Raw genomic sequence first — 25,417 nt, forward strand, 5'->3', positions numbered from 1 at the left:
ATAAATGAACTGCAGCTCTGCTGTAATAATGGAGTTAAAGTGGATCAGAAGTGTTTTTCATTATTAACAAAATGCTATTGATTTGTTTCACTTTCTCTGTAGGTTTGCTGTTTCAGGATCCTGTTGTCTGTAAATTTAATAAGAATGATCAGTGTTATGTAGCTCTGGGAGAACGACTTCACCTGCAAATACCTCCAGCGGATTGGTTTAACCTAAACATGAGAGACATGACATCTGCCGATCGTACAATTATAAGATTTAGAAATAACAATCTTGTCTATTTAGAAAATCACACCAGATGGCAGTTTGTTAAAGAGAATAATACTATGATACTAACCAGTGCAGAGAGAAGCGACTCTGGAACATACAGTTTAGACACCAGTGATGCAGGAGGAGCTTTAACAGGCAGATATACTCTCCAGCTACACACTGAAGGTAGAACCACACACACTCTATTCACAATCCAGAGCATAAATTGACAATCATAAACATTCATGTTGTATTTTTTATAAGACTTTTACCTGAAATTCACATGAACACATTTTATTGGAACTTTCATGTGTCAGGATAGTTTTTGTCTTCACCTGGATTATAGCTGTGATAACCAGTCATTCTCTCTCTCTCTCTCTCTCTCTCTCTCTCTCTCTCTCTCTCTCAAACACACACACAGACACACACATTGAGAATACTAAAAGAAATGGCTCCTATCTAAAAAACATCCAAAATCTAAACAAAGTTATTAAGAATTTAGTTTATGTTTATTATTATATTTACTCTCAGATTATGTAAAATGTCCACCTTACAATTCTTATACATGAGATGTCTTAATATCAGCGCATTACTATAAATGTAGATTTACAGCCAGATCTACGTGTGTTCTTCTAAAAAATAAAGATAAAAAATTCTCATATTCTAGCATTCAGTCTCACTGTACTATAATGCAATGATATACAGTATAATTTACTTGATGATGCTATTTTGTGCCATTACTATGACTGATGATATGATCAGGCAGAAACCATAATTATATTAAACAAGCGAGAGAGTCAATCTGAACCTAAACATTTAAAGCACTGAACTGCAGTAATGCTGGTTAACAGGGTCAGAAACAGGAAATGCTGGAGGAAAGCAGGAGTGAGGAATATATGAAGCAACGCTTTTTTAATAACAATTCTTTTATTTCTGGAATCTGTAACTTGCAGCTCAGGTGTCCTCAGTCAGTGTGTGGTACAAATGCTTGGCCTCTGAGGACATTAAAGTGCACTGTTTTGCTGATGGAGACGACCTCACCTACAGCTGGACTTATGGTTTCAAACCTCATCTGGAGAATGGGACCAGCACACACACACTAAATAAAGAGTATCGTGGAAACGTTACCTGCTACGTAAAAAACCATGTCAGTCAAAGCCACAATACTACTGTACTGCAGCCATGTCCAGGTGAGTCTGTCTTTTATTAACACTAATTTGATCAGCTTTAAAGCATTAAGCCGTGTTGTAGTGCTCACTTTCTAGCATACTGCAGAAGACTACAATCTTTACCACAGACTGCTAGAAAAATCTCCAACATCTTACCTCAAAAATGAAATTCCTAAAATCTAATCTAATCTAATCTTCTAATCCAGAACATTTTCGAGACTGACACCAAGTGTACTGAAAGTCAATTTCACATTGGTTTCTTTATGTGTTAGATATACAGCTTTTCTTCTGTCTACAACTACATATAAAAAAGATCATCTTTTCATAGTGTTCCAATTTATTGAACCATTTTAGTTACTATTTGAATTACATTAAATTTATATTAGAATATTGAATTTAATATTAATTTGTGGCACACAGAAGCCACGGATCAGTAGTGCACTGCAAACGCATCTTATGTGAAAGCACAATGACGCATGCTGCTTCCGCACTGACCATAATCTGAAAGACTGACAGACCCAGAGAAAGACATAAAGTTTAGGTTATGAAGATGTGCAGCACCGTAGCCAAATTCGTGAACTTCAATATCAGCAATATCAGCATTTCCCAGTGTTGTTTTTCTTAAGAAATCTGTTAATATGATGATTGGATTTGTTTTTTTTCTGCAGTGACTTTGTCCACACAGTCTAATAATGGTAAGTTTCTCAGTCCCTCTATTTTCCTGATATTCTTCTATTTCTGTCTATTAATTCTCTCCCTGAGTCTAATGATTTCTTACTGACCAAAAAGATTAGCATAGATTAGATTAGCATTCTTCTTTTAGGTAAAATTCCTGATCAGTGTTTTTTTTAGATGCTACACAAAAACATTATAAAGCAGATTTAAAGTGCCCCATGTGAATGTGTTTTACTCAGAATACCAACATGACCTCATATAGACTTTATTTCTCTCTTTAAGGTTTCAGGGTGTTTGTGTCTGTGTGGCTCTTTGAAATCATCATCCTGTTGTCACTGTTAGTCGGAGCCTTTTATATCTACACCAGAATCTACATGAAACAGAGAATAATTAAAAGTAAGGCATTCATATACACTAACATGAAAAGGTGCACATGAACAAATCCATAATAAAGCATATATCCAATACATGAAAATGAAATAATATCACACACAGCTAGAAAATGTAATGTCTAAAGCTTCCTTTGTGATATAAATTCAATGATCACCCAAGTGTCATTTCCTTCCACAGATCAGGAAGCTCTGTGAACCTGGTTTGGGAAGAAAAGATGAAGTTGTTAGAAGTTGCTCTACTTCATGCCAGCAATCATCCACCCTGAACCTCCAGACATGCAAAAGCATAAATAAGAGAAAAGTAACAGAAAAACAGATTTAATTAATCAATGTACTTTTCCTTAATCTTTATTTTAAAAGTTATTATTTTTATTTCTTGCACACAGTTAATTGGTTAGTCTAAGTGTTTGTCTTTACATGATTGAAGGTGTTAAAGTTTCATTAATATGCACATTTAAGTACATATATAAAATGACTGAAAACAGGTGTTGTATACATTAAAAGGTTAGAGATTATATTTGCTTTAGGAGCTTTTTATTTATTCTGGAATGTAAAGGTTTTTGGGGGCTCCAGTATAACCTTTTCCCTCCATTTGGCCTTTAAATGCCTAGAAACAGCTCTGCCTACCCGCCTGCATAATTCTGTCTGTTGTAAAAATGTATTTGTTTATTAATATATTATGTACAGTATGGATGTAATGAAGAAAAAATCCTTTAAAAAGGAACAGATCATATATTCTAAACAGACACATATAAAGTGACCATTAAGAAACATGTTGTTGATGATCATTTTTAATCCTTTCTGAAATGTTCACCAGGCATTTGGTTAAGTAAAAAGTCTGGTACTGGTATTCAGAGGAACACAGTTTACTTTATTTACTAATGTGAGTGAAAAGTAGATTCATTTACATGATAATAAAAACCTGCTTCATACGTTTACATTTAGTTTCATTTTTTATTATTGCTTTCTAAAAAATTATCGAATTAATAAATTTGTATCTGGGTTTGTACTGACACTGAAAAAGACTGACTTTTATTATAAGCAGTTTCTACTGCTGATCTAGTCAAGATAATCTGCTTAATATCATGATCTTTTTTCTATATTAGCAGTTACCACACAGTCTAATAATGGTAAGTCTTTCAGTTCCTGTACTTTTCTTCCTGAATAGGAAAAAAAAACACTTTAGAGAATAATATTTTAGGAAAATACAGTGGAACCTCGGGTTACGAACGCCCCGGCATAAGTATAATTCAGGTTACGAATCGCACTTCATCAAAAATTTTGCCCCTGGTTACGAACAAAATTTCGGGATATGAACGTCGCTCACCAAAAAATCACAGGCAAGTCGGTTCTTTTCTTATCGCCACCCACGCTCTATACACGCTTATCGGCATACGAACTTTTTAGGTTACGATTAAAGTACCGGAACCAATTAAATTCGTAACCCGAGGTTCCACTGTAATTAACAATGTAGTGCTTGTAGTAAATCTGTTTCAACCCCCTAATAGTTTTTATTTTCAATAACAGCATGCCAAGTGTTTAATTCTTTATGTGAATCCACCTAATAAATAAATCTATAAATTCTTGTTTAACATTAAAATAATTTCATGAACAATGTGTTTAATCAAATTCTCCTTTAGTTGTGTGGAAATTCAACCAAAAGTCAAGTTATGATCATCTTTTTACCTCCACTGTGACATTAAATCAGGGAGAAACCATAATTATATCTTTATTCAACAGATCAAATTAAATATACGATCTAGAGAGCCATTTGTAATCCAGGAACTCAAAGCACTGAAATGCAGTAATGCTTTAAAGGCTAAAATGAGATTACTAGATAGATCATATTATTCATCCCAGAGGAAAAATCATGTTACTATTATTTGTAAGAAATGCTGGAGGAAAGCAGGAGTGAGGAATATATGAAGCAGCGCTCTTTTAATAACAATTCTTTTATTTCTGGAATCTGTAACTTGCAGCTCAGGTGTCCTCAGTCAGTGTGTGGTACAAATGTTTGGCCTCTGAGGACATTAAAGTGCACTGTTCTGCTGAAGGAGACAACCTCACCTACAGCTGGACTTCTGATTTCAACACTCTCTCTCTACTGGAGAACGGGACCAGCACACACACACTGAATAAAGGGCATCATGGAAACGTCACCTGCTACGTAAAAAATCACGTCAGCCAAAGTCACAATTCTACTGTACTGCAGCCATGTCCAGGTGAGTCTGTCTTTTATTAACAATCAGTTAATAACAACAACGATGATGCAACAGTGTTTAGTGTCAATGTTCATGCTTTGTGAAGAAAAGAAAATTCCATGCTTGTCATTAGAGTATGTTCTAGTCATACATCATTGACGTGCACTTTCAGAACCCACAACAACGCAGACCATCAGTGTCTCAACAAGCAGCAACTTCACAAGCTTTGGTACGATTCCCTCAGTAGTCAACAAAACGATTTACCCGACCCCCCAATATTCTATCCCAGAGTTTCTACGTAAGTAAATAGTTAAGGACATGGAAATGCATCATGCATTATTTCAAAAGAGGAACTACAACTGTTTGTGTGTGTTTATATTTATTACATTATGGCATTTGGCACACACCCTTATTCAGAGAGAATTACAATTATCATATGCTCAGGGGCCCAGAACTGGCAACTTGGTGTGGCTGGAATTTTAACTCACGACCTTTGTAGCTGAATTCAAATACCTTAACCACTAACCTACCACCTCCAGCAGGAAGTAGATCATGGACATGCCGACCTGCATGTTTTTCATCTTCTATTAGCAGAAGAGGTTGGATGTTGTTCTCTCTCTTAGCAGAAGATTTTGAATGATTTATCTGCTACAATCAGCTGCCACTAGCACAGTGGAGACTACACCTGAATACCTGAATCAAATGTGTGAAACGCCACCAAACTGCTTTTCCCAAATAATCCATTAAAATGATGATTTATTCTTATTTTTTTGCAGTGACTTAATTCACACAGTGTAATTATGATAAGTCTCTCAGTTTCTCTATTTTCCTGGTGGTCTTATATTTCTGTGTGTGATTTTCCCTTCCTGAGACTAATGATTTCTTACTGACCAAAAACACAGCAGATACCTAGGGTTCGTCTTTTAGGCAAAATTCCTGATCAGATTTCTTGTAGATACAGTGAAAATAACACAGTAACATCACAAAACATACAAAGTACTGCCATGTGAATGTGTTTTACTCAGAAAACCAACAATGAACTTGTGGCAGGATAACAAAACACATACAGACTCTCTCTCTGTCCCCTTCCTGCATAATGGGTGGGGTTCAGTTGTGGTTTGTGCTCATGACTTAAAATATATTCCTACACAAGCATATTTTGTAGTAATCAGATTCCAAATGTTGTACAAAAAAGTGAAATAATGTTAAATGGCAGTTTCTACATACTCGCATGTGAAAGTGGTTTTAATCAGAAAATCGACACAAATTTATGGCAAGTCTTTTTTCTTTTTCTTTCTTTCTCACTCTCTCACTTTTATTTTTTTTTAGATTTCATGACATTTGTGCTTGTCTGGTGTTTTGAAATCCTCATCCTGCTGTCGCTGTTAGTGGGAGCAAATTTATACACCAGAATCTCCAAGAGACGGAGAATAATTAAGAGTAAGATTTTAACACACACTAACATGGACATTGTGCACATGAACATGAGTCCATATTGATGAAAATATCGCATAAAGTAAAAAAGATAACAAGCGGCTAGAAAATGTGAACGTCTAAAGCTTCCGTTGTGACATAAGTACAGTGATCACACACTTCCGTTGTGACATAAGTACAGTGATCACCCACGTGTCATTTCCTTCCACAGATCAGGAAGCTCAGTAAACCTGGTTTGGGAAGAAGAGTTAGTAAGAAGATGTTCTCCTCAATGGCAGCAATTCATCCAGAAATGCATAAGCTGAAATTAAAGATTGTTAACAGAGAAAATATTTATTTCATTTATTTTTAATGTTCTTTAATATTCAGTATTTTGATTTTTATACACACACTTGTTTAGCCAGTCTAAATGTTTGTGTTTGCATGTGTAAAGCTGTATAGAGTTTATGTATAAAGTCAGCATTTTAAGGTGTCACTTGTCAGGTTTCCGCTGTACTCAGACTCCATTTCCCATTAGACTTTGTGGTCTTCAAACATGGCTGCCCAGGACTCCAACTCCCAACACACCCTCACAATCACCCTCACACTTATTCATCACCTGTTCACAATTACACGCTCACTCACAGTCACGGTTTAAAAGGACTTTGATTCATTCAGTTTAACAATCCTGTGTGCCACTTCTTGATCTAAGACTTATTTGTACTGGGTATTTGATTCAAGCCTGTCCTACAATATCCTGTTTGTTGATTGTCCAACTTTTGCCTGTTTACCAATTCTGAGTAGATACTGTTTATTAAATCTGTCTTAACCTACATTTGTATCTGTTCAGCATTCAGTACAGAACACTCACTCATTTTCACTATTACAGCGAAGTTTCCTTGTGATGAGTATTTCCTGGAAAACATTACAGAAAAAAAGAAAGTAATCTGTGTAATTGTGCAGAATTAAAATATCTATTATAATGCTACTAGAACCATTAGAAAGATGCCACAATCAGATTGATGTGGATTTGTGTAAATACGTATAATTTACAATGTGGTCATATCAGTGTGTGTCCTGCATCCACAAACTACAGGATAAAAAAACCTGATCTATTCACGTGAAAATTTGTTTTATTTTATACCAGATCATTTACGCATTACACTTTACAAAAACGGTACAAAGAGCATGTCCTCTGCTTGTAGAGGATAGAAAGCACTGGAGGATTTAAGAAATAAATTATATCATTTACACCTAAATTGGAACAACATAACTTCAATTTCCTTAATAACAAAATATGTTTTGACACAATGTTTTTAGTCCTTTAGACCAAAGTCCTTTACTCCTTCTCTATAGTCTACATTTACCAATAGATTGCTTGTGTCCATGTGGCTAATCATCCTGCTGTCACTGTTAGTGGGAGCTTTTTATATCTACACCAGAATCTACAGAAAACTGATTTTAAGACTTTTTGAGATTTCGAGTTGTTTCCTTAAATATTTTTATTTCTTTTTAATGTTTGTCCAAATCTATGCATATTAAGTTTGAAACAATGCTTGTTGTTTTTTCCATAAAACAAACCTAATGAGTTCTTCTTTTCTATACACAACTGGTTAAAGTTACTTTGTGGTGTGTTTATTTGAATGTCATTACTGTATAAAAGGGTTTGAAGGGTTTTTTTACACAACAGCGTTGCCGCGATTTGTTTGATGAAGGCATGCTATAAAAATACATACAGTACATGTTTATCTGTCAGAAATCCACCTGCCACGCCCCCCTTCGGCCCCCTTCGCCGTGACAGGTGCTTTCTCGGCCGCTTTCTCTGAAGCTCCGCTTTAATCGCGCACATATGGTGCTCGTGTATCATCATCACCAGCTCCTATTTAAACTTCCACACTTTCACTGTCTTTTATTGTTGGTATATGTTGGTTCACGGCGGTCGTTGTTATCGCGCATGCGTATCCCGGTACGTGCCTTCCCACCAGCACTCTCTCAACGGCTGCGCTTTTCTTTCCAAAGCGCATCACGGATTCAAGCGCCTCCCGTTCATCGCATAACATTTAACAACAAAAGGCATATGTGCACTTACTAACAGCAGAGATTCACCAGTATACAATACAACACCTGTAGCAGCTGTAAGACTTGATTTTTCCGCCACTTTCGCGAGTTCTTCTGCTGCTGCACCGAGATAACCGACGTTAAATGGCAAACTTTTTCCCCCTTGTGCTCGAGATATTAGGGTTCGGCGACATAAAAAAAGGCGACATAACCGATAAAAAATGCTTAGAAAAAGAATTTGGCGGTTCCACTTCAAAAACGTCGACTTAATAGGGTTGTCGAGGTAACCGAGGTCGAGATAAGCGGGTTTCATTGTAGTAGACTGTTGCTATTAATTACAGTCCAAATCCATCCTCAAAGTTCTCAAGTTGTTGAGTAATTTAATGGATGGATGAGGTGGAAGCATCTCTAGATGGTCTAGATCTCTAGAGTGGTGTCCACTGGTCACTAGTACATCAAAAGCATGTTTAACTGAAGGGGCATTAATTAAACCATAAAACATAACTAGTTATTCACATTTTCCATTATATAAAAAAGCACTAGGATCAGTGGGAAATTCGCTATAACAGAATTTAAATACAATATAATAAATCATGACAGATTTCTGGGGGGGGGGGGAGTGAACCCAAGTCGTAGAGCTTCATATATGTGATGCTCTTTATGAGGAACTGAATGTACATGGCATGTAAAAATCATTCAAAATGTGAAATCTATAATAGGCCAAATTCTGAAGAAATAAACATACTGACACACACAAATGAATTTCTGTGCCTGTTATCATGCCCCCTAGTGGTAGCATTTATACCAATTGGGTTCAGTAGATTTTCGGCTGGATACTGAATACTTTCACCTTTAATTGAGGCGAATTTATCAATACTTTCACTTTGGAATGATTTCTCAGTACTTTTGTTTCATCCATACATGTGTATTAAATCCATAATAAAGAATGTTACATGTATAATCCCACCTCATACTTGCTGCACACTGTTTTCATAGATAGCAGATTATGTGTCTGTGTTGATATCAAAATAATTACTATAAATGGTCACGTGGCCATACATGATTTGTTGATCATTTTAAATCAATTTTAAATTTGCATTAATAGCATTCAAATTCTTTCATTATTCACAGCGGATTTAGAGATATAGATTTTTTTTTACCTTTTATTGACTAGTCACAAATATCTTCTGTTCTTTGAAGCTCTGCTTTTAGGTGTCACCACTTCTGAACACTGAGGGTTTTCGTTCAGGGATTATTTTATAAAACTGCTAAGGGTGAAAAATAATTAATCTGTCTGTCCTGTTTTGATATTAAAGCACATAATTGCTGATTTTTAAACTTCGTATAGCTTAATAAAAGGTGGAGGATGATTGGTCCCATTTTTGGATCTGCAAAGTGCTGCCTTTGACTCTGATTAGTATTAAATAGCAACGGTCGTGTTAGGAAATTCACCAACCTGCCACCAGAGGGTGTGATTCCCAAATTCTTGAACTCGGCTCTTGTTGTCATCCTCATTTCCTGTCTAGGGGCTATAAAATGCTGACTCACGTGAGGACCATCAGAAGTATTGATTTATAGCATTATAAGGAAAAGTCAGCCAAAACGTTCAAAACAGTCTATACGCTTTTCATGAACCATTTATACTTTTGCATTTTCTTTCCTGTAGAATTTGCCGATTTTTCAAACCCCATAATGCACAATAATGCACCCCAGGGCCATTTTATGAGGTTCGACGGAGATGCTGTGTTTGGTGCAGTTGTGGCTACAGTGAAAGGAGACGTGTTGAATTGTGTTCACTGGGTTTCTTGCTTTAGTAATGACATTCATTCTCTCTGTATGAGATTCCTGTCTGTGATGCTGCGCTCTGTTATACTGCGTTTCTTTATAATATTAATAGTTTCTGTAGCCGTGGCATCATAATGATGGTAATAAGAGGTGGATTGGTTCAGGTAGGACATCACTGAAAGCCTAGGTGTGAAATGCACGGCCCACCACTGAGGTTAACCAAATCTAAAAATGTGTTTGAGAACCGGAAATTTACCAACTGCATAATGATTTAAATAGCAGTGAGCCATCATTATAACCAGAAACAGAGCTCCAGAGCTCCTCACCTGAAATGCCCAAGTTCCACAACCTCTTCTTGAGCATCTACTATAACATCTTTTGGACAATATACAACATTAAGTGTAATGTAATGCACATTAAATCTGCTTTATCACACCATCCTATTTGTTTATTTTTCCAAAACAGCATCCCATCATCTTTCCATCCTTATATAATAATAAATATCTGCTTTCTGCAGTCTTCTCAAGACTTACCCACTTTCAAGAAATTGTCCAAGCACATTAAATAAAGCTATAAGACTCTGACCGGGATTAAAGAATTAAAAGTTAAATTTAACATAAATTATAACACGCAATCAACCACTTTCCAGATAAAACCTATTAGAATATTGTTAAGACACTTAATAGAGAAGAATGTGTCAGTTGTCAGTCAGTGGAATTAAAAGTCTGCAGACACATTAAGCATGAAGTAAAATGACATTTAAAAGTTACTGAAACCAATTCTAGCATTCTGTCCATTTCTTAGGGAAAGAAAACAGGAAGTGGCTGCTGCATAAATGTGATCTTACTTCCTCTTTTTTCTTCTCAAAGGAGAAAATCAATTTTCATTTAAAATATTTACCCAAACATCCACACTGTATGTACAGCTATAGCTCTGTGTGTGTGTGTGTGTGTGTGTGTGTGTGTGTGTGTGTGTGTGTGTGTGTGTGTGTGTGTATATGTGTGTTTTAAACTGTAAAAATCTACAGCTAGTGAAAAGTTTCAGGAAGAACAGCACTGTGTTCATTTCCCTTCGGTTCTTCTGTGGGCTACTGGTTGTTTGTACTTCTCTTCTCTGGACTAATTCTCTTCTCTGGACTAATTCTCTTCTCTGAAGAAAAAAATGCAGGCCATCTTTGGAATCCTGATGATGTTCATAGGAGCTGCCTCGGGTAGGTTTCCTCCAGGAAAATAATTTAATTATGCTAAAAATGTAACTTTTCTCAAAAGAAACTTACTGCACTGCACTACGGTTTGTAATATTTTGCAGAAACACACTTTGTGGGAACAGTTTTAACAGCTCTCTTGTGGCTGCTGAGATCATTCTGATTTAAAAAGTGATGATGTCTTTAACATGAAAAAAATATATATATGTATAATATGTATATATGTATAATTTCTGGGATTGTGTAGAAATTATTGTGTAATAAAGTAATAAATGAAAACTAGATAGATAGATAGATAGATAGATAGATAGATAGATAGATAGATAGATAGATAGATAGATAGATACAGTGAGGAAAATAAGTATTTGAACACCCTGCTCTTTTGCAAGTTCTCCCACTTAGATATCTTGGAGGGGTCTGAAATTGTCATCGTAGGTGCATGTCCACTGTGAGAGACATAATCTAAAAAAAAAAAAATCCAGAAATCACAATATATGATTTTTAAACTATTTATTTGTATGATACAGCTGCAAATAAGTATTTGAACACCTGTCTATCAGCTAGAATTCTGACCCTCAAAGACCTGTTAGTCTGCCTTTAAAATGTCCACCTCCACTACATTTATTATCCTAAATTAGATGCACCTGTTTGAGGTCGTTAGCTGCATAAAGACACCTGTCCACCCCATACAATCAGTAAGAATCCAACTATTAACATGGCCAAGACCAAAGAGCTGTCCAAAGACACTAGAGACAAAATTGTACACCTCCACAAGGCTGGAAAGGGCTACGTGGAAATTGCCAAGCAGCTTGGTAAAAAAATGTCCACTGTTGGAGCAATCATTAGAAAATGGAAGAAGCTAAACATGACTGTCAATCTCCCTTGGACAGGGGGCTCCATGCAAGATCTCACCTCGTGGGGTCTCAATGATCCTAAGGAAGGTAAGAAATCAGCCCAGAACTACACGGGAGGAGCTGGTCAATGACCTGAAAAGAGCTGGGACCACCGTTTCCAAGGTTACTGTTGGTAATACACTAAGATGTCATGGTTTGAAATCATGCATGGCACGGAAGGTTCCCCTGCTTAAACCAGCACATGTCCAGGCACATCTTAAGTTTGCCAATGACCATTTAGATGATCCAGAGGAGTCATGGGAGAAAGTCATGTGATCAGATGAGACCAAAATAGAATTTTTGGGTCATAATTCCTCTAAACGTGTTTGGAGGAAGAAGAATGATGAGTACCATCCCAAGAACACCATCCCTACTGTGAAGCATAGGGGTGGTAGCATCATGCTTTCAGGGTGTTTTTCTGCACATGGGACAGGGCGACTGCACTGTATTAAGGAGAGGATGACCGGGGCCATGTATTGCGAGATTTTAGGGACCTCCTTTCCTCAGTTAGAGCATTGAAGATGGGTCGAGGCTGGGTCTTCCAACATGACAATGACCCAAAGCACACAGCCAGGATAACCAAGGAGTGGCTCTGTAAGAAGCATATCAAGGTTCTGGCATGGCCTAGCCAGTCTCCAGACCTAAACCCAATAGAGAATCTTTGGAGGGAGCTCAAACTCTGTGTTTCTCAGCGACAGGCCAGAAACCTGACTGATCTAGAGAAGATCTGTGTGGAGGAGTGGCCAAAATCCCTCCTGCAGTGTGTGCAAACCTGGTGAAAAACTACAGGAAACGTTTGACCTCTGTAATTGCAAACAAAGGCTACTGTACCAAATATTAACATTGACTTTCTCAGGTGTTAAAATACTTATTTGCAGCTGTATCATACAAATAAATAGTAAAAAAATCATATATTGTGATTTCTGGATTTGTTTTTTAAGATTATGTCTCTCACAGTGGACATGCACCTACGATGACAATTTCAGACCCCTCCATGATTTCTAAGTGGGACAACTTGCAAAATAGCAGGGTGTTCAAATACTTATTTTCCTCACTGTAGATAGATAGATAGATAGATAGATAGATAGATAGATAGATAGATAGATAGACAGATAGATAGATAGACAGATAGATAGATAGATAGATAGATAGATAGATAGATAGATAGATAGATAGATAGATAGATAGATAGATAGATAGATCAGGAATTTCATAACCTTAACTACTAAGTTACCACTGCTCATATGTTGGTATAAAAATATAACAAAAGTAACAAAGAGACACAGATATTTTCCTTTGCTTTAATTTATCAAGTAAAACATCCACAATCATCATCATCATCATCATCATCATCATCGTCATCATCATCATCATAATGATGTAATTGTTCATGCTTTTCGCATGAACATTAATATAATTGAGCAACACACAGCCAGTGAACCTTCTCCTGTATATCTGCAGCTTTCTGGACATTTTGGTGATCTTTAGTTCAATATAAATACAGTGTGTTATCATGATGAGCTCTCAGTGTCATATTGGTGTAGTTTATTATAGAAATGTCATATTTTATCCATTTAATATTCAGGGTTTAGTCCTAAAAATATTTTCTAATTAAAGTAACGCTATAAATAAACACTTTCATACTATGTGTAAACATGTTTTTGTTGAATTATTTCTTCTTTTTGTTTTCCAAATTTAATATTAATAACTCAACCTAGCTTATTTGCACTTAGAATTTTAAATAAATTATAAAAAAAAAAAAAAAATTAATCAATTTCAAATCAAACCCTGTCTTCATTGTAGCAGATTATTCAGTGTAAACACAAAACGACATGTTATTAATTTATTGAAAGTGTTTAAAGTATATGAAATATAAATGAACTGCAGCTCTGCTGTAATAATGGAGTTAAAGTGGATCAGAAGTGTTTTTCATTATTAACAAAATGCTATTGATTTGTTTCACTTTCTCTGTAGGTTTGCTGTTTCAGGATCCTGTTGTCTATAAATTTAATAAGAGTGATCAGTGTTATGTAGCTCTGGGAGAACGACTTCACCTGCAAATACCTCCAGCATATGCGTTTAACCTACTCATGAGAAACAAGACATCTACCATACGTACAATTATAAGATTTAGAAATAAACAAATAATGGCAAAATCAGATCTCCCCAGATGGCAGTTTGTTAAAGAGAATAATACTATGATACTAACCAGTGCAGAGAGAAGCGACTCTGGAACATACAGTTTAGAAACCTTTGATGCAGTATTTTTAACAGGCAGATATACTCTCCAGCTACACACTGAAGGTAGAACCACACACACACTCTAATCACAATCCACAGCACAATACACATTATTTCATAAATATAACAATCATAAACAGACCTGGAATCAACATGAACACATTTTTCTGGAACTTTCATGCAGCAGGATATTTTTTGTCTTCACCTGGATTATAGCTGTAATAACTAGTCATTCTCTCTCTCTCTCTCTCTCTCTCTCTCTCTCTATCTAGCTAGCAGCTAGCTAGCTAGCTATCTCTTTCTTTCACACACACACACACACACACACACACACACACACACACACACACACACACACACACATATAGACTCCTTTCATAAATGTTAAATAAATGTCATCTAAGTAAAAAGCTCCAAAACCTAACAAAGTTTATATGAAATCAGTTTCTGGATTGTATTATTATTTTTGCTTTCAGATTATACAGTGTACAAGCTGATCAAGTTCTTATGCCTGAAATGTCTTAATGTTTTACTGCATTACTATTAATTTTACAGCCAGAACTAAAGATAGAAATGTTCAGATTCTAGCATTTAACCTGCAATAATATACATATAAACTGAGCCTATAGTTTTATATAAAATATGTCCTTTATTTAAATAAACAGTCCATTATAATGTAACTTAGATGAATTGAAAACAAAACACATAGTTTTGTATTCTTTCTTTCTTTCTTTCTTTCTTTCTTTCTTTCTTTCTTTTAGTTGTATTAAGGTGAACAGTGATAGCCAAGAAAGGTTTGGGAAAGAAAAAATACACACTTATGCTGTTTATAGAGAAAGTGATAACAGGTGCCATGTTGTTTTCCATAAAGTGCAACTCGATTCATGGATGCAAAATAAAAAAATGGAAAATCATGTTATAGATCGCAAATTGTTATGGTATAAGAGAAAATACACGTCAAAGAATAATATTGTAGGGAAGTAATTCACATTGTAGTGCTTGTAGTAACTCTGTTTCAAACCCCCAAAACTTTTTTTATTTTCAATAACAGCATGCCAAGTGTTTAATTCTTTATGTGAATCCACCTAATAAATAAATCTATAAATTCTTGTTAAACATTAAAATAATTTCATGAACAATGTGTTTAATTAAATTCTCCTTCAGTTGTGTGGAAATTCAACCAAAAGTCAAGTTATGATAATCTTTTCACCTCCACTGTGACATTAAATCAGGGAGAAACCATAATTATATCTATATTCAACAGATCAAATTAAATATACCATCTAGAGAGCCATTTGTAATCCAGGAACTCAAAGCACTGAAATGCAGTAACGTTTTAAAGACTAAAATGAGATTACTAGATAAATCATATTATTCATCCCAGAGGTAAAATCTGCAGCTTTCTGGACATTTTGGTGATCTTTAGTTCAATATAAATACAGTGTGTTCTCATGATAAGCTCTCAGTGTCATATTGGTGTAGTTTATTATAGAAATGTCATATTTTAGGCATTTAATATTCAGGATTTAGTCCTAAAAATATTTTCTAATTAAGTAACGCTGTAAATAAACACTTTCATACTATGTGTAAACATGTTTTATTCTGAATTATTTCTTCTTCTTGTTTTCTAAATTTAATATTAATAACTCAAACTAGCTTATTTGCACTTAGAATTTTAAATAAATTATAAAAATAACCAATTTTAAAACAAATCCTGTCTTCATTGTAGCAGATTATTCAGTGTAAACACAAAACGACATGTTATTAATTTATTGAAAGTGTTTAAAGTATATGAAATATAAATGAACTCCAGCTCTGCTGTAATAATGGAGTTACAGTGGATCAGAGGTGTTTTTCATTATTAACAAAATGCTATTGATTTGTTTCACTTTCTCTGTAGGTTTGCTGTTTCAGGATCCTGTTGTCTATAAATTTAACAAGAATGATCAGTGTTATGTAGCTCTGGGAGAACGACTTCACCTGCAAATACCTCCAGCAGATGGGTTTAACCTAAACATGAGAGACAAGACATCTGGCAATCGTACAATTATACGATTTAGAAATAAACAAATCGTGGCAAAATCAGATCTACACAGATGGCAGTTTGTTAAAGAGAATAATACTATGATACTAACCAGTGCAGAGAGAAGCGACTCTGGAACATACATTTTAGACGCCATTGATGCAGGAGGAGCTTTAACAGGCATTTATACTCTCCAGCTACACACTGAAGGTAGAACCACACACACTCTATTCACAATACACAGCACAATACACATTATTTCATAAATATAACACACATATAGACTCCTTTCATAAATGTTAAATAATTGTCATCTAAGTAAAAAGCTCCAAAATCTAAACAAAGTTTATATAAATTTAGTTTCTGGATTTTGTTATTATTTTTGCTTTCAGATTATACAGTGTACAAGCTGATCAAGCTCTTATGCATGAAATGTATGCATAGAAATGTTCAGATTCGAGCATTTAACCTGCAATAATATACATATAAACTGAGCTTACAGTTTTATATAAAATATGTCCTTTTTTTAAATAAACAGTTCATTATAATTTAACTTGGTTGAATTGAAAACACAATATATAGTTTTGTATTCTTTCTTTCTTTCTTTCTTTCTTTCTTTCTTTCTTTCTTTCTTTCTTTCTTTCTTTCTTTCTTTCTTTCTTTCTTTCTTTCTGTCTTTTAGTTGTATTAAGGTGAACAGTGATAGCCAAAAAAGGTTTGGGAAAGAAAAAATACACACTTATGCTGTTTATAGAGAAAGTGATAACAGACGCCATGTTGTTTTCCATGCAGTTATGATCATCTTTTCACCTCCACTGTGACATTAAATCAGGTAGAAACCATAATTATATCTTTATTCAACAGATCAAATTAAAGATACGATCTAGAGAGCCATTTGTAATCCAGGAACTCAAAGCACTGGAATGCAGTAACGTTTTAAAGGCTAAAATGAGATTACTAGATAAATCATATTATTCATCCCAGAGGCTCAATCTGCAGTTTTCTGGACATTTTGGTGATCTTTAGTTCAATATAAATACAGTGTGTTATCATGATGAGCTCTCAGTGTCATATTGGTGTAGTTTATTATAGAAATGTCACATTTTATGCATTTAATATTCAGGGTTTAGTCCTAAAAATATTTTCTAATTAAGTAACGCTATAAATAAATACTTTCATACTATGTGTAAACATGTTTTATTCTGAATTATTTCTTCTTCTTGTTTTCTAAATTTAATATTAATAACTCAAACTAGCTTATTTGCACTTAGAATTTTAAATAAATTATAAAAATAATCAATTTTAAATCAAACCCTGTCTTTATTGTAGCAGATTATTCAGTGTAAACACAATACGACATGTTATTAATTTATTGAAAGTGTTTAAAGCATAATTATATCTATTTTCTTCTTCTTCTTTCGGCTGCTCCCATTAGGGGTTGCCACAGCGGATCATCCGTCTCCATACCACCCTGTCCTCTACATCTGCCTCTTTCACACTAACTACCTGCATGTCTTCCCTCACCACATCCATGAACCTCCTCCTTGGCCTTCCTCTTTTCCTCCTACCTGGTGGCTCCATCTTCAGCATTCATCTACCAATATAATTCATGTCCCTTCTCTGCACATGTCCAAACCATCTCAATCTCGCCTCCTCACCTTGTCACCAAAACATCCTACATGTGCTGTCCTCTAATAAACTCATTTCTAATCTTGTCCATCCTCGTCACTCCCAACGAAAACCTTAACATCTTCAGCTCTGCTACCTCCAGCTCTGCCTCCTGCCTTTTACTCAATGCCACTGTCTCTAATCCATACAACATCGCAGGTCTCACCACAGTCCTATAAACTTTCCTTTCATTCTTGCAGATACCCTACTATCACAAATCACTCCTGTCACTCTTCTCCACCCACTCCACCCTGCCTGCACTCTTTTCTTTACTTCTAACACACTCTCCATTACTTTGCACTGTTGACCCCAGGTACCTGAACTCCTCCACCTTCTCCACCTCTTCTCCTGCAACCGCATCACCCACTGCCCTCCCTCTCATTCACACACATGTACTCTGTCTTACTCCTACTGACTTTCATTCCCCTTCTCTCCAGTGCATATCTCCACCTCTCCAGGCTCTTCTCAACCTGCTCTCTACTCTCACCACAAATCACAATATCATCTGCAAACATCATAGTCCAGGGAGACTCCTGTCTGACCTCGTCCGTCAACCTGTCCATCACCACTGCAAACAGGAAAGGGCTCAGGGCCGATCCTTGATGCAGTCCAACCTTCACTCTGAACCAGTCTGTCATACCTACTGCACACTTCACTGCCGTCACACTGTCCTCATACATGTCCTGCACCACCCTTACATAATTCTCTGACACACCTGACTTCCTCATACAATACCACAACTCCTCTCTTGGCACTCTGTCGACGCTTTCTAAATCCACAAATACACAATGCAATTCCTTCTGTCCTTCTCTATACTTCTCCATCAACATCCTCAAAGCAAATAAGGCATCTGTGGTGCTCTTCCTCGGCATGAAACCATACTGTTGCTCACAGATGGTCACCTCTTCTCTCAGCCTGGCTTCCACTACTCTTTCCCATAACTTCATGGTGTGACTGATCAACTTAATTCCCCTGTAGTTACTGCAGGTCTGCACATCTCCTTATGCTTAAAGATCGGTACCAGCACACTCCTTCTCCATTCCTCAGGCATCCTCTCCCTTCCAGAATCCTGTTAAACAATCTGGTTAAAAACTCCACTGCCATCTCTCCTAAACTTCTCCACGCCTCTACCGGTATGTCATCTGGTCCAACCGACTTTCCATTCTTCATCGCTGCTCTCACTTCCTTCTTACTAATCCTATCTACATCCTGCTTCACCAACTCCACATCCTCCAACCTTCTCTCTGTGATTTTCCTCATTCATCAGCTGCTCAAAATACTCCTCCACCTTCTCAACACACTCTCCTCACTAGTCAACACATTTCCTCTCCATCCTTTATTGCTCTAACTTGCAGTACATCCTTCCCAGCTCGGTCCCTCTGCCTGGCCAATCGGTATAACTCCTTTTCTCCTTCCTTAGTGTCCAACCTCTTATACAGCTCCTCATATGCCTTTTCCTTGGCTTTCGCCACATCCTTTTACCTGCTGCCGCATCTCCTTGTACTCCTGCCTACTTTTCTCATCACTCTGTCGATCCCACTTCTGTTTTGCCAACCTCTTTCCCCTAATGCTCTCCTGCACTTCCCATTCCACCAACATGTCTCCTTGTCTTGCTTTCTATTTCCAGATGTCACACCAAGTACTTTTCTAGCTGCCTCCTCATCACTCCTGCAGTAGTTCCCCAATCATCCGCACCTCTTCACCACCACTGAGCCCCTGTCTGACCTCTTCCTGAACCTCACACTACACTCTTCCTCCTTCAGTTTCCACCATCTTATTCTTCTTTCAATCCTTACATTCCTCCTCTTCTTCTTCGCCTCCAAAACCATCCTACAGACCACCATCCGATGCTGTCTAGCTACACTGTCCCCGCCAACACCTTACAGTCTCCAATCTCCTTCAGGTTGCATCTCCTGCATAGCACATAGTCCACCTGTGTGCACCTTCCTCCACTCCTATACGTCACCCTATGATCCTCCTTCTTCTTAAAATACGTGTTCACCACTGCCATTTCCATCCTTTTAGCAAAATCTACCACCATCTGCCCTTCCACATTCCTCTCCTTAAAACCATACCTACCCATCACCTCCTCATCACCTCTGTTCCTTCACCTACATGCCCATTAAAGTCTGCCCCAATCACCAATCGTTCTTTCCTAGGTACACCATCTACCAGATCATCTAATTCACTCCAGAATCTTTCCTTTTCCTCCATCTCACAGCCAACTTGTGGAGCATAGGCACTGATGACATTTATCATCATCCTTCAACTTCCACCTTCACGATCATCACCCTATCAGAAACTCTTCACCTCCACTACACTCTTACTGTACTCTTCCTTCAGAATCACCCCTACACCATTTCTCTTCCCATCCACACCATAATAAAACAGTTTAAACACAGCTCCAATGTTCCTGGCCTTACTCCCTTTCCACTTGGTCTCCTGAACACACAGCATATCTACCTTTCTCCTTACCATCATATCAGCTATCTCTCTCCCTTTACCCGTCATAGTACCAACATTTAAACTACCAACCCGAACCTCTACTCTCCTACACTGCTCCTTTTCCTGCCGTCTCTGAAGACGTCTTCCTCCTCTCCTTCTCCTCCTTCGGCCAACAGTAGCCCAATTTCCACCGGTACCCTGTCGGCTAACGATACCTGTGGCGGTCGTTGTTCACCCGGGCCTCGACCGATCCGGTATGAAATTGTCCTGTGTGATCCGCATTGATTTGGCACATGTTTTACGCTGGATGCCCTTCCTAACGCAACCCTCCCCATTTACCCGGGCTTGGGACCGGCACTAAGAGTGCACTGGCTTGTGCCCCCCTAATGGCTGGGTTCATAATTATATCTATATTCAACAGATCAAATTAAATATACGATCTAGAGAGCCATTTGTAATCCAGAAACTCAAAGCACTGAAATGCAGTAATGCTTTAAAGGCTAAAATGAGATTACTAGATGAATCATATTATTCATCCCAGAGGAAAAATCATGGTACTATTTATTTGTAAGAAATGCTGGAGGAAATCAGGAGTGAGGAATATATGAAGCAGAGCTCTTTTAATAACAATTCTTTTATTTCTGGAATCTGCAACTTGCAGCTCAGGTGTCCTCAGTCAGTGTGTGGTACAAATGCTTGGCCTCTGAGGACATTAAAGTGCACTGTTCTGCTGAAGGAGACGACCTCACCTACAGCTGGACTGGAGACACACTCTCTCAACTGGAGAACGGGACCAGCACACACACACTGAATAAAGGGCATCATGGAAACGTCACCTGCTACGTAAAAAATCACGTCAGCCAAAGTCACAAAACTACTGTACTGCAGCCATGTCCAGGTGAGTCTGTCTTTTATTAACAATCAGTTAAGCAATAACAACAACGATGATAAAAGAGTGTTTAGTGTTTATGTTCATGCTTTGTGAAGAAAAGAAAATGCCATGCTTGTCATTAGAGTATGTTCCAGTCATAGGCCATGGATGTGCATTTTCAGAACCCACAACTTCACAAGCTTTGGTACGATTCCCTCAGTAGTCAACAAAACAATTAACCCAACCCATAATACTATCCAAGAGTTTCTACGTAAGTAAATAGTTCAGGACATGGAAATGCATCATGATTATTTCAAAAGAGGAACTACAACTGTTTGTGTGTATGTTTATATATTTATTACATTTATGGCATTTGGCACACACCCTTATCCAGAAGGAATTACAATTATAATACTCATACAACTAAGCAGAAATGGGGTTAAGGGCCTTGCTCACGACCTTTGGAGCTGAATTCAAATGCATTAACCACTAACCTACCACCTCCCAATATAAAATAAAAAATTAAATAATAATAAAATATTTATACATAAAATTTATTTCCACTCTAAAGATATCTATTGAGGAGCTCAGAGTGACATTTCTTAATCAGATTTTTCAACTTTTTTGCATCTCCAGCCCTGGTGCTTACTCCCGAGCATACTGCAGAAAACTACACTGGCTACCACACACTGGTACAAAAATCTCCAAAATCTTTAACAGTAAAGGACCTAAAATTCCTAAAATCTAATTAATCTAAACTAATCTAATCTAATCTAATGTAATCTAATCTAATCTTCTCATCCAGACTGTTGTCTAGACTGACACCAAGTTATCTATAGGTTTCAAAAAGGTCAATATCCTGACCTATGATGGTAATCGAGCAGGTTGGTTGCCTCTTCCTCCTCTAGTCCACTACCATCTTCTTTGACTTGGCCACATTAAGGAGCAGACTGTATTTGCGTTCCAGAAAATTAAATACAGGTCCCTGCACCCTTCCTCCTGTCCACCCTGATGCACCCGAATACCACAAAATCATTAGAACATTTGTGAAGGTGGCAGAAGGTCAACCTGTACTGAAAGTCTGCAGTGTACAGGGTAATAAGGAAGGTTTAGCGCACTGATCCCTGTGGTGCTCCAGTGTTGCTAAGTGGACGCTCAGACAGGCAGGATCTGGTGTGTCCAACAGGAAGTAGATCATGGACACGCCCACCTGCATGTTTTTCATCATCTATTAGCAGAAAAGGTTGGATGTTGTTCTCTCTCTAAGCAGAAGATTTTGAATGATTTAGCTGCTACAATCATCTGCCACTAGCACAGTGGAGAATACACCTGAATACCTGAATCAAATGTGTGAATCACCACTAAGCTGCTTTTCCCAAAATAATCCATTAAAATTATGATCTATTCTTATTTTTCTGCAGTGACTCAATTCACACAGTGTAATTATGATACGTCTCTTAGTTTCTCTATTTTCCTGGTGGTCTTATATTTTTTTGTGTGCTTTTCCCTTCCTGAGACTAACGATTTCTTACTGACCAAAAACACAGCAGATACCTAGGGTTCGTCTTTTAGTCAAAATTCCTGATCAGATTTCTTGTAGATACAGTAAAAATAACACATTAATATTATAAAACAGATACAAAGTACTGCCATCTCTCTCTCTCTCTCTCTCTCTCTCTCTCTCTCTCTCTCTCTCTTTCTTTCTTTCTCTCTTCTTCAGAGTTGTTTGTGCTTGTCTGGAGTTTTGAAATCCTCATCCTGCTGTCGCTGTTAGTGGGAGCAAATTTATACACCAGAATCTCCAGGAGACGGAGAATAATTAAGAGTAAGATTTTAACACACACTAACATGGACATTGTGCACATGCACATGAGTCCATATTGATGAAAATATCACATAAAGTAAAAAAGATAACAAGCAGCTAGAAAATGTGAATGTCTAAAGCTTCCGTTGTGACATAAGTACAGTGATCACACAAGTGTCATTTCCTTCCACAGATCAGGAAGCTCAGTAAACCTGGTTTGGGAAGAAGAGTTAGTAAGAAGATGCTCTCCTCAATGGCAGCAATTCATCCAGAAATGCATAAGCTGAAATAAAAGATTGTTAACAGAGAAAACATTTATTTCATTTATTTTTAATGTTCTTAAATATTCAGTATTTTGATTTTTATACACACACTTGTTTAGCCAGTCTAAATGTTTGTGTTTGCATGTGTAAAGCTGTATAGAGTTTATGTATAAAGTCAGCATTTTAAGGTGTTACTTGTCAGGTCTCTGCTGTACTCAGACTCCATTTCCCATTAGACTTTGTGGCCATCAAACATGGCTGCCCAGGACTCCAACTCCCAACACACCCTCACAATCACCCTCACACTTATTATTCACCTGTTTACAATTACACACTCACTCACAGCCACAGTTTAAAAGGACTTTGATTCATTCAGTTTAACAATCCTGTGTGCCACTTCTTGATCTAAGACTTATTTGTACTGGATATTTGATTCAAGCCTGTCCTACAATATCCTGTCTGAGTAGATACTGTTTATTATATCTGTCTTAAACTACATTTGTATCTGTTCAGCATTCGGTACAGAACACTCACTCATTTTCACAATTAAAGCTAAGTTTACTTGTGATGAGAATTTCCTGGAAAACATTACAGAAAAAAGAAAGTAATATGTGTAATTGTGCAGAATTAAAATATCTATTATAATGCTACTAGAGCCAGTAGAAAGATCAGATGATTGTGGATTTGTGTAAATAAGTACATTATACAATGTGTCCATAAAATACAGGATAAAAACATGATCTATTCACTTGATGTAAGTTTTTTTCATTTTGCAACAGATTTTTTTATTCTTTACATATTACAGAAAGGGTTGGAAGAGCATGTCCTCTGCTTGTAGAGGATAGAAATCAATGGAGGATTTGAGATATAAATTAATCATTTACACCTGAATTGGAACAACATAACTTCAATTTCCTTAATAGCAAAAATCATGTTTTGACACAAGGGTTTTAGTTCTTTTAGATCAAAGTCCCTTAGTGCTTCTCTATGGTCTACATTAACCAATAAATTGCTTGTGCCCATGTGCCTCATCATCCTGCTGTCACTGTTAGTGGGAGCTTTTTATATCTACACCAGAATCTACAGAAAACAAAGAACAACTGATTGTAAGACGTTTTGAGATTTTGAGTTGTTTCCTTAAATATTTTTCTTTCTTTTAAATGTTTGCCCAAATCTATGCATAGGAAGTTTTAAACAATTTTTTTTTTCATTAAGTAAACCTAATGAGTTCTTTTTCTAAACACAACTGGTTAAAGTTGTTTTGTGGTGTGTTTATTCAGATGTCATTACTGTAAAAAAGAATGTTAAGTATGTGATTGTGCAGGATTAAACAATCTGTTATAATAACAACTAAAGGCTTATCTGATAAAGATGTCACATCATCATGATTGTACATTGTAGTAGACTGTTGCTATTAATTACAGTCCAAATCCATCCTCTAAGTTCTTGAGTTGCTGAGTAAATTAATGGATGGATGAGGTGGAAGCATCTCTAGATGGTCTAGATCTCTAGATTGATGTCCACTGGTCACTGGTTTATCAAGAGCATGTTTAACTGAAGGGACATTATTATACCATAAATTATAACTAGGTTTTCACATTTTCCATTATATTAAAAAAGCACTAGGATCACTGGAAAATTCATTATAACAGAATTTAAATTCAATATAATGAATCATGACAGATTTCTTGGCGGGGGGGAAATGAACCCAAGTCGTAGAGCTTCATATATGTGATGCTCTTTATGAGAAACTGATTGTACATGGCATGTAAAAATCATTCAAAATGTGAAATCTATGATAGGACAAATTCTGAAGAAATAAACATGCTGACACACACAAATGAATTTCTGTTGCTGGTAACATGCCCCCTAGTGGTAGCATTTATAGCAGTTGGGTTCAGTAGATTTTTGGCTGGATACTGAATACTTTCACCTTTAATTGAGGCGGATTTATCAATACTTTCACCTTGGAATGATTTCTCAGGACTTTTGTTTCACTCATACATGTGTCTTAAACCTAAAATAAAGAATGTTACATATATAATTCCACCTGATACTTGCTG

At 36.7% G+C, this 25,417-nt stretch overlaps 1 protein-coding gene and 1 long non-coding RNA gene across 8 annotated transcripts in view; both read left to right on the top strand.

The window, feature by feature from the left end:
• The window catches only part of LOC124397301 (hemicentin-1-like), an 85,021-nt gene that overhangs the window by 40,039 nt on the left and 19,565 nt on the right, over positions 1-25,417 (top strand). For all 7 annotated transcript variants that reach the window (XM_046866843.1, XM_046866841.1, XM_046866844.1 and 4 more), the window contains 3 exons: positions 103-435; positions 4,465-4,707; positions 14,014-14,167. In XM_046866843.1, the coding sequence (XP_046722799.1) occupies positions 103-435; positions 4,465-4,707; positions 14,014-14,167 (730 nt within the window). The remainder of the gene's footprint in view (positions 1-102; positions 436-4,464; positions 4,708-14,013; positions 14,168-25,417) is intronic.
• LOC124397306 lies at positions 4,905-6,352 on the top strand. The gene is made up of 3 exons (XR_006927904.1): positions 4,905-4,984; positions 6,016-6,126; positions 6,332-6,352. It is a non-coding gene; the product is annotated as an uncharacterized LOC124397306 (long non-coding RNA).

This window comes from Silurus meridionalis, chromosome 14 (genome assembly GCF_014805685.1).
Source record: "Silurus meridionalis isolate SWU-2019-XX chromosome 14, ASM1480568v1, whole genome shotgun sequence".
Classification (NCBI taxonomy): Eukaryota; Metazoa; Chordata; class Actinopteri; order Siluriformes; family Siluridae; genus Silurus; species Silurus meridionalis.